This window comes from Anopheles coustani, chromosome 2 (genome assembly GCF_943734705.1).
Source record: "Anopheles coustani chromosome 2, idAnoCousDA_361_x.2, whole genome shotgun sequence".
Taxonomy (NCBI): Eukaryota; Metazoa; Arthropoda; class Insecta; order Diptera; family Culicidae; genus Anopheles; species Anopheles coustani.
Window position 1 is genome coordinate 93034473 of NC_071289.1, and position 16180 is coordinate 93050652.

General features: G+C 48.7%; 2 protein-coding genes across 3 annotated transcripts; one reads left to right on the forward strand and one right to left on the reverse strand.

Moving 5' to 3' along the window:
- Window positions 1-1230: 1230 nt before the first annotated feature.
- LOC131266674 (rhodanese domain-containing protein CG4456-like) lies at window positions 1231-2222 on the reverse strand. Of its 2 annotated transcripts, XM_058269277.1 has the most exons (4): window positions 2140-2222; window positions 1837-1953; window positions 1609-1768; window positions 1231-1526 (listed from the first exon to the last, which is right to left on the reverse strand). In XM_058269277.1, the coding sequence occupies exons 1-4, from the start codon at window positions 2150-2152 to the stop codon at window positions 1466-1468; spliced, it is 351 nt and encodes a 116-aa protein (XP_058125260.1). In that variant the 5' UTR covers window positions 2153-2222; the 3' UTR covers window positions 1231-1465. The 2 variants fall into 2 exon arrangements, with proteins under 2 accessions (XP_058125260.1, XP_058125259.1); XM_058269276.1 differs by having other exon boundaries at window positions 1837-2199.
- A 554-nt stretch (window positions 2223-2776) lies between these two features.
- LOC131266641 (uncharacterized) lies at window positions 2777-12800 on the forward strand. The gene is made up of 11 exons (XM_058269239.1): window positions 2777-3030; window positions 4555-5278; window positions 5358-6247; window positions 6331-6574; window positions 6645-6769; window positions 6857-7068; window positions 7152-7411; window positions 7492-7997; window positions 10792-10899; window positions 10972-11310; window positions 11419-12800. The coding sequence occupies exons 2-11, from the start codon at window positions 4843-4845 to the stop codon at window positions 12619-12621; spliced, it is 4323 nt and encodes a 1440-aa protein (XP_058125222.1). The 5' UTR covers window positions 2777-3030; window positions 4555-4842; the 3' UTR covers window positions 12622-12800.
- The last annotated feature ends 3380 nt before the right edge of the window (window positions 12801-16180 follow it).

Genomic DNA, 16180 nt, shown 5'->3' on the forward strand with positions numbered 1-16180 from the left:
AGGATATGTGGTTAATCGTTGTCCAACAAGAGCGAATGACGATGACAAAAGTCCAGCTGAGTTATGGGAAAGTACCAAACCTGATTTGTCTAAGTTGCGTGTTTTTGGCTGTCCGGCGTTCGTCCATATACCGAAAGAAAATCGCAAGAAGCTAGATGCTAAGGCATGGAAAGGCGTATTTGTCGGATACGCACCGGCAGGCTACAGAATATGGAATCCTGAACAGAAGTCCATCGTTGTAGCGCGAGATGTTGATTTTCTGGAAATGGAAACTCTGAAGAACGTCGAAAGGAGTGAGTGTTCCAGAAGCTACGATAACATTGATGTAGTTGTTTTAGATCAAGAGGAAGCAGAGCAAACAAATGAAGGCAATGATCATAACATAGAGGTTATGAATGATCAGGAGAGCACAGGAAGCGAAGGAAACTACGACACTGGTGAAGAGGAAATAATTGAAGGTGAAGAAAATTCTAATACCAGGCCTGTTCGAGAACGAAATGCTCCTGTGTGGCATAAAGATTATCAAGTTAATGCCAGTTTTGCTCTTAATGCTTTGTGCTATGTTGATAACATACCTGGATCAATATCTGAACTAAAGGAAAGAGACGATTGGATATTGTGGCAGCGGGCATTACAAGAAGAAAAGGATTCAGTGCGCATGAAACACGTGGATGTAAAGTATTTCTTTGTAAGAGACCTAGTAGAAAAGGGTACCATAAAGTTGCAGTATGTTCCAACAGTAGAACAGGAAGCGGATATATTGACAAAAGGTCTACCTGCACCAGCTTTCACGAGATTGCGTACATGTCTAGGATTGTCCGATTCTAAGGTTTGAGCGGGCGTTTTTGGGACTACAAGGTTTGAGCGGGCGTGTTGGAGAAACAAACTTTGTGTATAAACCCTATGTGTCAGTTTGACACATTTGTCAATACTGAAATACATTATGAATTCATTCTGTGTTCTACCGCCAACGAAACCACACGTGTTTTTCATTACGATATCACTTTAAAGACGCCGTACCAAACCAACCCATCTTGTTGGAACCATTTTTACTAACTTCTAGATTGACATGAATGTGTTTTTCAGTTTAAATTTGACATAAAATTCAAACAAACTAACGTTTATGTTACCCAAGACCAACTGGCAACGATTTACTTACGTAATCAACAGGAACCTATTGCAAAGACTAGCGACCACTAAATGATTTCAGCAAAAACAACTGCCTTGTGCCGCCACCTGTAAGTTTGTGTTTATTTTTTGTCAAACTTGCACACCGTTGTAAACAAAACAAGAAATGAGTTCTCGGAGCGCCTTCTATTTACCGGCTTGAGTGATTTCCGGAAAAGATTTATCTTTTGAAATTTAAAACGTTGCTTGGATACAAATCAATCAGTTTATTTTTCTAGTTAGTAGGCTAACAATTTCTTAGTGGATATTTCAAAGTTCCTATATTTCTTCACAATATTTAACTAGGTAAACCTTGTTTTTCAGCATATTCCAACCAAGATCCGACGTAGTTCTTCACTCTGAAACATATGAAACGAAGGAAACAATATATTAAATGGCTAGTTGCTCAGCTGTTTTTTCACACAAGATTTCAACAAATACCGTTTGAATCCCAATTTATCAGCTTCGTGAGCGCCATTCCCCGATCGCACACCAATGCGGCAGTAAAATATTATGGGATCATCCGCGGCAGGCTTTTTGCGACCATACTTCGATTCGAAGGCTGCCTGGGACAACTGGAGTTCGGTGGAAACTTGCTTCACTATTTGAAGAATCATCAAACATTATTCTAATGCAGCTGTTATTGAATGATCATGTATCAAAACTTACAAGGAATATTGATGCTGGTAGGGATCTGACCAGTGGCGGATAATTCCGATGGTTCCCGTACGTCTACCAGCAGCACTTCAGGGTGGTTCGCAATATCGACGATCTCTTCATAGGAAGCTAGACGTGTACGATCAATTACGGTCTTATCAAACTTATGCGGGTTGGAATCGCTGCTGGACGAATAGTCCCTGCATTTTCTCTGGTAACTAATGGTGCCGGAGGCGATTTGCCAAGGAACTTTCGTTCTGGTAACTAGCACTCCTGCGTGCAGCCGGTTAACACCAGTAGCAACAAATCTCATACCGTTTCGCAGCATTTCTATCTCCTACCGTGTTAATTTTTGCACTACTGATCGAGCAATAATATTGTGATACTCAATGAAGTCGTTGTTTTGATTTTCGACAGCAACATGTATTAATCTTGTTTTAATGTCAAATACCTTCCATATCCAAGCTCGGCATTTATCATTATTTTGAACAATTCATGCGTCTTACGTTTATGAGAAAGTAAAGACGATTCTTTTTAATAATTTATAAATATTGTTTAATGATAATGTAGTCTGAACAAATATGTTTTACTTGAACAATATTCGACACTGAACCTGGTTAAAAAGTAGTCTTGGTCAAACGGAGCGTTATCTGTCATGTAGGTACTCATTCTTGACGCAAGATGCTCACCGTGTCAGATTTGCAAATATTTTATTATTGATCGAGGCACTAAAAAGTTATTAACAAATTAACTATTTCAGTCATTATTTCAAGCTGTGACCAAGTTGTGCATAAGCTTGTTGATGCTCGTCAAACGAGCGCGCTGCAGAACCAGCAGCGTTCTAGTGGTGGCTACTCGAGTCTCCACATCCGAATCCCAATCCATCAGTCGCGAGCCGATGTAAACCAATCCAATCCCGATGCGGCCAACACTAGTTAGTTTTGCAAAATATTGCAGCAGCAGCGGCTCGGAAGAGCAGACCAGTTCGCTTTTAGTTTGATAGCCCGAGTGAATCGTTGTGATCGAAATGCAAAATAACTAGATCGACGTGAAAACGTGTGGATAGAAAACAGCAGTGCAGCGCTGACCTGGATGCGAGGTGTTAAAACTCCGTGCAAATCCCAACACCCGTGCGATCGTCCGTCTCTAAAGCCAAAGTTAAAAGTGTCGATCGTTTCGTGCGTGCGTTTTCTCTTTCATGAAAAGGTAGTGAAAAAAGGAAATACTATTCTTGTACGAACATTTTCATTCGGGGGCGCGCCGATTTGAGAGGCAAACCCTCAACCTCAAAGGATTCCCTTGCCATGGTTCCTTAATTTTATTGGACTTCTCTACATCTTTCTTTGATCGTGCACACCCGATGCTCTTTCTCCAGCGTCTGGTATGCGCGCACCGCAGTTATGCAGTACCGTGGCTGGGAAAGAGGCAACATTTAGGTTACTTCAGTCAGGCACCGGGTTCGATGTCTCCTGATGATGATCGTGTGATGTTCACAAGGTCCCGAAAAGTTTCTGCGAAGGCATTTAATTTTTTCATTGATTCGCGACTCTGTAAACAATATTCTTCCATGGTTCATATAGTTGTACTATTATACAACAACTAAATATGATTGCAAAGCTTAAAAATACCAACAAGTGGAGAATAAAAGACTAGAGCAACATTTCTACGAGGACAGTGAATACATTTTTTAACATCCAAGTAACCCCAAGGGTCTCCCACATGCTGGAGGTCTCCTTCGCTCGCGAGCAGTGGTTGCCTCGGGTGGAGCGAGATGGGCGAGTTGTGGAATGCAGCGCAATTTGGATGAGCAAAGGGTAGGCAGAGAGGGCTGATATGCAGCGCCGCCGTAATCCCCTCGCGCACCGCACACGCCGTTGTGTGTTTCGTCGTGCGCAAACATTCCGAATTCCAATGCCAGTGAGTCGGATTGCCTGCTGCGCGTTTTGCGCTGTCTGTCTGCCTCCCTCTCGCGACCAGACGCGACGCGTGAACGTGAGACTGTTCGTCTCTGTCTCGCCTCACCGCACGTCCCCTTGCTTGCCACACTTGGTCCGTGTGACGGTCTGGCAGGGGGGGAAACATAACTGAACATAGCATTCCATTCGATAGTTTTCCGGTGCTGCCAGCTTGTGTTGCCTGTGACGACGTGCGTAATATTAAAGGGAATAAAGTTGCAATTTTGCTGCCGTATGTACTCCGGAGCTGCGGTGTTCTTTGCACAAATTCTGGTGTGCGATTGTAAGCTTTAGCGTAGTGCACATAAGCTATACGAAGTGGTGTACGATAGATTGTTGCTTATTTATTCTTTTCCCCCGCTGTAATAATAAAATATCGCTTAATAACGATTCCACAAACGCAAGAATGTTAATCGATAACATGCTGTTTCGCCATGTGCACACATTCCGTTCGTTTCTTTGGGGTAGATCATCCACGGCCTGCTTATCTTGGCCTACTACAACTCCTCAAAAACATATCGTCGCATATTGTTGGAATTACGAGTGGTGTGTGGCGAACGCGTGTGAGGGTCGCGCATTCTTTCCCGTATGTGTCATGGTTGACAAAGCGCGTTGGATTTTGATTCAAAAAATCCCAGGTTCTCTCCTCCGGGGGCCAGCAGCTTTGCACGTCGTATGGTTCGAAATGTGTTGATGCTGGCGAATGGAATTTGCGTCTCACAAATGGTATCTAATGGGTTTCTTCTTCTTATTCTTATGTTTTCGTTTGATTTAGAATGACGATTAGGATGTCCCTGCTTTAACAAGAGCAACACAAAAAAATCACACGGAAGGAATTGATCTGCGAATGCTCAAAGGGTGCAATTGAACTCGACTATAAGAAGCCAAATACGAAAGAACAGTGAATTAGTAAACAATGTTCTGAACCGAACCGGGATCGATGGTGGAAGTGAGTGCGTGTGTGCGTGCATGCGAGTGATCGAGAACATAAAAAAGAACAATCGAATCGAGCGTATCGAAAGATCGAATTTCAAAGTGAATAATTAAGGGAGCGCCTGTTAAAATGTCTCAGGGTGGAGGAATGCGCTACTCGCAGTACGCAACTGGCGGTCAGCAACAGCAGCAGCAACAGCAGTCTGGCAATGGAACTGGCAACATTACCGGCAAGCCGTCCGGTACGGCGGCTCAGCAGCAACAGTCGGTGCCACCACACATCCCATCGTTGCCTTTCATGCGGCCACCGATGATGGTGACATCCTCCGGTGCTTCGATGCTACCACCCCCGCCATGTCCACAAACGCCACCCACCAATGGTGGGAGCGGTCTGCCGAAGTACCCGGGTTCGCCCATCGGCAGCCTCTCCGGGTCGGATACGGACGTGTCCACCTCGAACGAGAACCTGTCGCGCGAGGAACGGTACGTCCTGAGTCACGCCCGGGTAGAGCCACAAGGCGAGGAGAATCTGCAGGGAAGTGTCACGCCCGTGAATGAAATTCAAGGTAAGAACTCGGTAGCGATTCGAAAGAGTTTTGACATTGTACTGACGTGCTCGTTATTTCTTCCCTCCCCCTACTACAGGACGGTTCATTGGTGAAAAATTTTCATCCAACACTTCCTCGGATTCAACCCGCTATGCTACACCAACCGGGGGTAGTAATAGCAGCCGGAGCATATCGGAATCTCGAACTGGCGGCATAATGATGTACGCCAACGTTGGCACTGGTGGTGGTGGTGGTGGTGGAGGAGGAACATCCGGTCCCGACAGTGTGCCCTCGAACCGTAGCTCGATGGTGGGCACCGGATCCAATCGGAACTCGCTGAAGGAACCGAACTCGAACCGCTCGTCGATGGACGTCTCGCAGTCGTCGTACAACACGCTTATCATCCACGACGATATCATCTACGGCTCGGTGGCTTCGTCCGGGCGAGAGTATGCCTCCAGTCCGCCACCGTACATGATGAAGAAGGAACGACCGCGATCGTACGGTGAATCGGCCGTCACCGTACCGCAGGTCACGCCAATGCAGGACCTCACGGAAATCACCGAGGAGTACATCAACCAGAGCCACGTGCTGAAACATCTGGCAAAGGAGGTGAAGCTGTCCCGTGGACCCGGCGGGGCCACCCGTGGGCACGAATCGCATGCACGAGACTCTGGAGTCCTATCCGAGGTCAATCCGAGGCACGGAAGTCGCCAACAGTCGACCGCCTCGACGGCATCGACGGAGCGTGCGGAGGACGACGTGAAGGTTGCCCAGAAGGGCCAGAAAAGTGCCAGTCGCAGGGGCAGTGAGGGTGGCGGAGCACCGGGAGCCGGCGGAAATGGGAAGCTGAAGAGCAAAAGTCAACCAGATCTGACCCGCCTGTACGACATCGACCCGGAGGAGGTGGAAGCGATTGTGAAAGAAAATCATCTGCTCAAGCAGCAGCTGAACAGTTGCTACCTGAAGGTTGCCAAAAGTCAAAAGGTAATGTTAGACGTTATGTGCCCTAGTGCCCCACTGTGTGTGTGCGTGCTAACGCCGTTTGTCTTTTCTCCCCGTGTGTCCAGTTGGAACAGGAAATAGCAAATATTTATCGGGTGCACGAGGAGCTGGTTCAGTCGTGCGATCGACGCGAGCGTTTGGAACGCGCGGCGCGAACACGCCTCCAGCAAGACTGCCGCCGTCTGCAAGAGCTGAATCGTGCCTTCCGAGACCAGGTCGAGGTGTACCAGAGCCAGCTGCACGCCTCGTCCGACCACCAGCTCGGGAGGACGCAGCAGGATGTTCTTATCTCGCAACTAGTAAATCAAAGTGCGTATTTCGAGAGCACAGTTTTCCGCGCACAATTACTAATGCTAGTTGCACATCTTTTTGTTTTTAGATAAATCGCTGGTCGATGCAAACCGACGGCAGTGTATCGAACTACAGGCACAAAACGCCACCCTAGAGGAGCAACGCATCCACATCAACGTGCTGGATACCGCGCTCAAACGTCTCGAGGAAGAGGTAAATCAACGACCCACCGTGAGGTTGTTTACATTGGTATAGTTTGATGCAACTAACCAGCGGTGTTCGCTTCATGTCATTTCACAGTGCCGCCAGAAGCAGGTGTACGTAGAGCGCTGTGCCCAGCTGCAGCACGCCCTGCAGTCACTGCAGAATGCGAGCGAGCGGCGCGAGCAGGCGGAACGAAAGCTTCGCATCGACTACGACAACGATCTGCCGAATCGGAGCGGCAGCAGCACCAACAGCGAAACCGATAATCTCAAGTGGCAGCTGCGGGAAAAGGACGCTCAAATTCTACGGTACGATCGATCGTCGGTGAACGTTTTATCGCTTGTCAACGGCGCTTATTTTGAACCCTTGTTCTTGTCTTGTTTCGCTACAGCTTGGAGTCGGAGTGTGCCAAACTGGAGCAGCGCAACTTGGAGGAGTCGAATGTGCGCAACGTTGCTAAGCTCGCCATGGAGCGTAACTCGCAGGAAACGGAGCGCATACTGGCGGAGGCCAAGCAGGAAAAAATCCGCTACCTGGATGAAGCACACGCTGCCAATCGGAAGGTGACGGAGCTGCAGACGCGCCTCAAGCTGGTCGAGAATAGGCTCGCAGAAAAGGACGCTATGATACGGGCGTATCAGGGACAGAAAAGTAAGTTGTGTTTCTTCCTTGCCATTACATACATCGCGTGTGCGGTCGGCTAAAGCTCGTGATCGTTTCGTTTCCGCTAGTTTACGGTGGCTCGACAAACTCCTACGGATCGTACAACCTATCGACGGATAGTTTCGCACTGAATCCACTGGGAGCCTACAACTCGCAGACATCGTACGTGGATGTATCGAGCAACTCGTTCGACGTGACCAGCAACGCGACCGGCTCGCTGCTTGATCCGTCCGTCCACGTCGTTGGGCCGTACGGGGCGGCCGCAGCAGCGGCAGCGGCAGCTGTCTCGAGCTACGCGTCCACCTACGGCCAAACGTCCAATCCGCCGTCCTCGTTCGTACAGAGCTCGCTCAATCTGCCCGGCGGCGGTGCCGGCGGTTCTGGCGGTGGCCCTACGGCCTACTCATCGCCGAGCAGCAGTAGCACATCGAACTACAGCAGCGCCAACTTCGGCACCGGTGGCCTGGTGGGAACTGGCAGCGAGCACACCATCTACGACAGCAAGAACTACGACGCACAGCGAAAATCGATCGACGATCAACTGAAGCAGCTGGACGAGCAGCTGCTCAGCAAGGTGAGTGAACTGTCGCTGGTGGAGAAGCAGCACCAGCTGAACCAGCGCGCACGGGCCCTCGCGGCTAAGCGCAAGTCGTCCGCGGTGGGTGGTGCGAAGAGCGCCGGCGGTGGGTCGTCCGGGCTCGGTACGGCGAGCAACACGTCCTCGGCGAGCTCGAGCGTCGATTCGAACGGTAATTTGCTGCTTGCATGCACCGGCAGCGGCGCCACCACTGCTGCTACTAACAACCACACCAACATCGTCACCCGCCAAAGTCCCGCCTCGTCCACTTCCTCCTGCTCGGCCACTAACAGCAAACAGCGCCAACAGCAGCCTCACAAGGGAGTGAAGCCCACGCTCGAAGGGCGCGTCAAGAAGCATCACCATCACCACGCCATGAATGTGATGGCTAAAACGACCTCCACGCCGGCCATTGCCGTCGTTGGAGCGTCGAAGAAGTCTACCGGGGGCAATGGGAGTACCACTATCACTACCAGCACCACCACCACCAGCACCGTAGGTACCGCTTCCGTCGGCACGAATACGAGCATCTCGGGGGGAAATCCGCGAAAGCTGGCGGCGTCATGCAAGAACGTGTCCACGTCAGCCACCGACTCCTGCGCCTCCTCCTCCTCTTCGTCGTCGTCCTCGGAACCGGAAACGTTCTATTGACTCCCCCCCCTTCTCGCTGTTGCATTCCTCATTACACGCATGCAAACACCAAAGATTCCTGAACGCTCACTCAACAACGGCCGTGCGCGCCGATGGTTGATAGGAGGTCCTGCGCATGCCGTGGGATCCGCTTATTCTCGCTGACAGACACATCGAGTACATCTCGCGGAAATCAATCGATCCTTTCTCTTTTTGTTTAATTTATTGCAAGTTACCCTTCATTTCCATTAACTAGAGAATCTGCTGGATCGATGAGGGAATTTAGTGATCAGCACATAGACACACAGAGATTCGCTTCATGCGAGAGCCTAAGAGAAAACTGCATCCAGTTTTGTTTATTTTACTAGTTTTTGTTTAAATTTTAGTTTTAGTTTTTACCCGCACAAGAAATACTATGCCACAAGCGTCGTGGTTGAGCTTCCGCCTACGAAAAGCTTCTACATTATCGGTGTGTTCTGCTTTTTCCAAATATTGCAACCATTTCCTACGCAGCTACAATGTGTGGCAACTGTGAACTAGTGTCCGGTTTCCGGTTTGCCTCGTTTCATTTTCTACGAGCTTCTGCGCTACGACCAACAAAGTCGTCTGGCATAAGTTCTGTTACCTTGGCAACGATCATAGAGGCAGCATTATTCGATACACACAATACGCTCGGTGCTCCCCAAAGAAAGCGTAGAAGCTGTTCCGTGTCGTGGTGTATAGGAGAATTCAGATTGTTTCCCTTTATTTACATCATTCATCATCATTTCGTTGACCACTTTTCCAATTGAGTGAGTGAATGCCTTTTACTCCTTTAGCTTGTAAGAAGGTTACTAATTTATTTGTAATGCGCAAGTCACTGGATGTCGAGGGAATAGGGTAGATACGTACAAATCACTTGCGTAAGTATATTGTAAAGGAACAAACTATTGAACTGAACATGCTTATAGACGAGCCATAACTTCCGCGCTCGTTTTCCACTGAATGCTCGCCCTGCCCTTGCGTCGTGGATTTAACAGAGTGTTTTCTCTCTTTTCTGTTTTTTTTTTTCATATACTTGCGGTAAATTTATTCGTTGCTCTTGTCTTTAAATATGTGCTAATACTACATGCATGACAGAGGGAACGCTCGGAGTGGAAACATTGGAAACGGGCACACACATTAGCATGTAAGTCGGATCGGGTAGATGTGGAAGAATCTGTCGAATAATCTGAGCATAATCCAAACGGCAGCGAATCGAAATTTTTCCTTGTGCAGTTTCGGAATTCACAAAAAATCCGCGGAATTTCTATGTACTCTCTTATTTGATTTCCTCCATCTTTCTCTCTATTCTATTTAGCTTAGAGCATTTAGAGTGCGCGCAAATCAAACAGCCAAATATTATAAATCTACTCCCTTTTATACTCCCAAACCTCCTTGCTTCCCATACCGCTATTGGCCTTCTGCACGGTGAGGCCGGAGAGAACGGGTTAGTGGATCGTGGATCCATCAAACTACGGCGGTCCCTTGTGCGCATGCGCTCGCGGGTATATTAGCGCAAAAACATAGAGCATTAGCTGTTAGGTAGGATCTAGATTACAAGACAATACAAAATAAAACGAAATCCAATGCATTTGACTAGCAAAAAACCAATCCAATCGGTGTTTGTGTGTGCGTTTGTTTGTTTGTGTGTTTTTTTTTTTCTATTTCAGTTGGTTGATCAGTCATGTTTTGTGTGTGTGAATTTTTTCCCTTTTATGCTCCACGCCACGGCCGTGGCAGTGTATTGCTTCTCATATTCTCCAATCATCTCATGGAATGGCTCCAAATGGCTGCAAAGATCATTTATGTAATGTTTTATATATTGGTTTGTTTGTTGACTATTTTGGCGAACACGAAATGGTATGCTGCTGGGGAAAGTCATCGTATCCTGCCAGTTTATGTTGCAAGTTTTCCGTTCCATTTTTATTAATCAGTGTGTGATACTGTGTGTCCCTACCCTACTCGCTCGCTACGAAGGTGGTAGAACCGTTGAACCAGAGCTCCGCAAACCAGGTGAGCAATAGTTGAGATAAGTGTATTTACAATTTCACCATTTCCTTTTAGCGGTTTCTTTAGCATTCATTTGTTAGGACAAAGCATATCGTTAATTCTGTCTGCAACAAAACATTTTCATTCCCAGCGAGGTCTCTGTTGCTTTCCGAGTCTAACTACGAAGAAACCGATCCAGTCGCTGCTTGCCGACGAAGTGTCCGTCCTGTCGGCGAATAACAGTGAAACGTTCCTACAGGTATATGTGGTCCATTTGAAACGGGTTGCGGCTCTACACAAGGTTTGTCAAATGTTTTTTTTTTCTTTTCAGAACCTTGCCCACATTGGTTCTGATCGACGCTCGGAGCAACCGTCGGAGCGGGAACCGTCGGGTGCCGGAAACCAGAAGGCGGAAGATATGGTGCTGCTGGAAAAGCAGGGTCGATGCTCGCAAAAGCTACGCGGGGGAAGTGGTTCGTCTAGTACGACACTCGGCAATCTAGCGCACGTTTCGCAGGCCGTGGGACAAAACATGACCGACATTAGTAACATTGGTGTAACCGGCGGAGGGGTAGGTGTATCAGGTGCATCCGGCGGAGGTGGTAGCACGGGTGGGGGATCCAAGGTGCGTTACTTTGTTGATGCAATCTTAAACAGCTTCTCACAACGTGTATGTTCTTGTTTTAATTGCAAGGTCTCGAAGATGTCCAATGTTTCGCAGCAGCAAGCAGGTGTTGGTGGGGGCAGTGGTGGTGGAGGTCTTCTAGGCTCACATAAGGTCGACCACCGAGGCTCTTCGTTGCCTCCGAGTGCGTTACCACGGCCTCCGCGCAGTCTCAAACCGCCACGGAAGATCGAGTACGGCCGGCTGAGCGATGGAGGCGAATCGGTGGGCATGGGGAAGAAAACACGCGCCGTCACTCCGCCCTCGCCGGCTTCGTCGTCCGGGTCCGCAGGCCAGAAGGATGCGTACGGTGGAAGTCTCAAGCGCTCGGTCGTCGGAGGAAGAGAGTTTTCCCCCGCCAAGGGTGGGAACTATGTCGAGATGAAGGACACGATGCAGCTAACGAAGGACTACGGTGGTGGTGGTGGTGGTACGTTGAAGCATAAAACGTACGGCTCCATGACGACCGTTGGTGTGGGATCTGCCGCAACGCAGCACGGAGGAAGTAAGTTCGGCTTTGGGACGTCCAGCAAATCCAGCTCACCGTCGGTCGGCGGAACCGCCGGATCTTCGGGCGATTATCCGTCGACCAAAAACTACCAACGGCTGGAGGAGGCGAGCCCGGCACATCGGCACAACAACAGCTCACCGCAGTCGTCACAGTCGCGTAAAAGTTCGGCCGACTCGGGCACGCTCAAGCGGTCGCTTTTGCCTAACGTTGGCCGTAAGCTGCCCTCGTCGGGGATGAACGTTGCAAAAGGTGGCGGAGGGTCGCGTGACTCTCTCAATTCCGCCTCGTCCGGATCGAACAACTCCAACCCCGGTCCACCGGGTGGCGCTGCCACCGCACTTTCCCGTTCCAGTCCGCAGCCACCGACACACGCCTCAAACTCCGCCTATCACCATCAGCCGCACAATATTAACCGCACGCCACCCCGATTCCTCCATCAGCACCAACCGTCGGGTTCGGTAGAGTCGAATAAATCGCACCCCACCACCTACGCCTCCATGCCACCGGGGACGCAGCAGATACACCACGGATTCTTTGCCAAGTTTCCCACGTCGCAGTCGGCTTCACCGGCACGAACCGTACCGCAGCATCAACCGAAAAACTCCTCTTCACTGCCTAGCTCCAGTATTCTGCATGCTGCCGCTACCTCTTCTGCCACGTCCGCCATCGGCCAGTCGTCGACGGCTTCGCTGCCACCAAAACCGTCCATGCTGGACAAATCGTCAACCCTGCTGTTGGGCGGCAACCAGCAACGCCGTGGCAGCAGTTTGGCTCGCAACGAGAACAAGTACCGCATACAGTTCTAGCACCGCACGTCACCTCTTGTACCGCAAACGAAACACCGGAGTTTCCCCTCCAGAGAAACGGAAGACAGTATTTGCGACTAAACATCGTAGGTCAATTAGAACCGAAAGCGATGTACAATCAAACGAGAATCGGTTAAAGAAAACACAGATGTATAGACAGCGAATTTGTTGCACCATAGAATGCTAGAGGCATAGAAAAAACAGTAAACACAATAAACCATTTTAGACGTTATCCTTATTTTCAAACCGCCGTAAGCTTTGTAAAAGCTCTGCGATTCGTAAAGCTGTTTGTCGAAGCTTTAGGGAAGCTTTTTCCTTTGAACGAATTGGCCCAGCGGGCGCAACTGGTAGGGCGGTTGGAAGGTCGGGTACGACGGATGAGGCAGGATCGAACTAGGTTTTGCGGTCAAGGTGATTTATCACTACAGAAAACGCCGCTGCCCTGCACGCTACTGTGCCCCCGGTGCGTCCAACCCAAGTCCATCTCACCACTGCAAAACACTTTCCATTCGATCGCGTCTCGTTTTTCCATTGGAGAGAAAAATTGCAACATTCATCATACATGCCCGAAAAGAAACGAAAAGCGCAGAACCAAATCAAGTTAAAGTACTGAGGACATCCATTTTTCAAACCACTTATTGCAAAACAAGATGTCATCAAACCCAGCTACCGAAATCAGGATGGAATCCAGCATTTTGGTAGATCGTTGGAAAAGGTCTTGGTCATCTATGATTTCACTGAAAACAACTTTCCCGATCTTCTCCATTTCGATGGCAGCAGGCTGGTGGGGGGAAAAAAAAGTAAACTAAAAAGATTGTAACCTCCCGTCGCGAGATGCGACCCGTTAGTGATTTGCTTTCAAGTGGTTAAACAACTTTCCCGTTTCTTGTTCCGGTTTTCGTCTCTTCTATCCTTTCTTTTTCCCCTTTTCCTGTCCTACCTTAGCTCTTGATCACTTGAAAGATTAGTTTCTTTTTCCCCCCCTTTGTTGGCTACCATTTAACGGCGACAAGCTTTTGCGTGGCATTACGAAACCCACGAAGATGTTGGAGTGTGGTGGAATAGATGATGCAAAACTTTTCATTTCTCTCACAGGCACGGGCATATATCTCGTCATACGCGCCATCTGAAGTGATGGACGTGTTAAAATGAACCTCAATCTATTAGAATCAGCACAAAAGTACTGAAGTAAGTGGAAAAGATGGTTAGAAAATAAAAGATAGTTTCAAGCAATGTACATACATTTCTGCTCGAAAACATAGCAACCACAGTGAGACGATGCTACCATCTCATCTTCTCACTGTTCACGTACATCCCGCTCATGTCTGTATAATGACATTTTACGCTCCTCCCACGCCATGTGGTATGCAGCGGGGTGGGTGGGTGCGGTGTGCAAGGAAGTGGTGCACCACGGGTGATGAAGAGGGGGCGGGAGGGAGGGTGATAATGTATTTTTGCATTGAACTTGACCTGAAAATACGCACAAATACGAGGCTTCGGTTTACAGACATTCCGTCGCACACGCGATAACATCGCAAGCGGGATCTCTTTATGCTTTTGATATAAATGGTTGTCATCTCGTTTGGTTAGTTTTAGCTAACGATTTTGTTTGTCCCTTCGGTCGGTGGAAAACATTTCTGTTTTTCTTTTCTTTTTTTTTTCTTCTCATTTTTCCTCCCTGGGTAACTAAAGTAGAACACAAAGAACGGTACAGTAGGAAACGCCTGGTCTCCCCACGACCGTCTGCCTGGGGTCTGGTTGGACCGGGTTTTTCGTCTTATGGCCTAAATTACTCTGTGGCCCATTTCTGTAACATCAGCCGCCCCGCCGGTGTCCCCGATAGCTTCCACTTTCCGCAGCTTCGGCATGAGAAATGCGTAGGAATCATCGTAGGTTTGCTTTTCCTTCGGCTGGGGGATGGGGCTGGGGTAGATTTCCTTTTCCAAAGATCGTGTTCTTCCTACAGAAGAAAAGATATTAAGCATGGAACAATGGGATTTGCGTTATTCGCTCCCTCTCTCTCTCTCTTTCATGCGTATCTTAACCAGCATTACACACATTCGCGAGGTTTAGGAGAAACCGATAACGCAGCGTTGCCGAAAAGCGGCACGTCATGTAGAGAGCAATGCAGTGACAACAAAGAAAACTTGCTTCCCTCCTCCCAGAGGGACACCCTCGTCCTTATCGCTTGTGTATCATCACGTGCATCCTTCGACTTGATGTGAGCATACACAAACACACAGACGCACGCCAGTGACATTCCCGATGATGACGACGGCGACGGTCATGCTGATGACGCTGATGTTGGTCTAACCTTCAAGCGATTCCGTCGTTGTCCGCCTTCTCGTTCTGTCCTTCCTTCGCGTGTTCCATCGATTAAGGACCATCTCGTTTTCGGACCACCACCACCACCACCACCCATCCCGTTCTCCCATCCACCGTGCGGTTGACCTAGAAATAAATACCGATCCCTTCTCCTTTGCTTTCTCCTGTTGCTCGTTCTGTTTCCTCCCATTTTCCACTTCGTTACATCGGCGAATCAACACACACTGCGGGGCAGTTTTTGTTTCTTATGCCGGTTAGCCTTCTCCTCTGCCTCTTCAACTGCTTGCCCTTTGTTGAATCATAAACATTTGAAGGAGTAATGTTCACCCGAAAAAGGTTTTAAAGGTCCCATCCTGTGCTTCGGAATCCATCCGACAATTCTTCTCGGTTAATTTCGTTTTGATTTCTCCACCTTCGACCCCTTGGTTCTAAGCAACCATCTCCATTTCCGTTATTATTCCTTGTAGGTCTTTTGGGGAAAACCAGTTTGTGCGTATGTGTTAACAGCGTATCACTTGGGGAATAGGATTTTTAGAATGTTCTTTGTGTCCTGGTCTTTCCATATGGGGCATTAAAAAACTTACAACCATCAAATTTGTGGCACAGCTTTAAATCGGTTGTTGGGGGAGAGAACATTTTTGAGTCGTAAATGAATGATCTTTCCAGCCGACACAGTATGTGTCGGTCGCCAGTCTATATAGCAGGTTAACGAATAATTAATGTTGCTAATTTGATTTGATTAGATTGCATGCCACCAACACTCAGCCTCCGCGGCGTGTGGACGCTATCACCTGTAAGGCGCCGATGTTGCTTGTGGCTGCGGTGTTTTTGGGTGCGTTTGTGTGTGCTTTATTCTCGCTTTGGATTTCCCCGACCCCAAAACCTCGGCCCGATTCTCGGGCCGCTGCTGCTGCTGCGGTGTAGAGAGGCACCATTACACCGGTTTTATGGTTCTTTTTCGACCGAATTGAGGTCAGTTAAGAAACCGGTGAACGTGAACTCAAACCAGCGGCGCGCGGCGGCGCGGCCGGCGAGCGAGATGATGCGTGCTCGCGGCAACAAGGGCGAACGAAATGGCTACAGACACGTCGTTTTGCGCGGAGTCCCTGTGGATCGGCGGCCCGGCATGGTGGCAGGAGGAAGCAATATTTAAAAAAATAACATGTTCAAAAATCCAACAATCTTATGAAAGCCGGTTCCGGCGTTCGATCCTAGTACACTGCGCGACATTCGG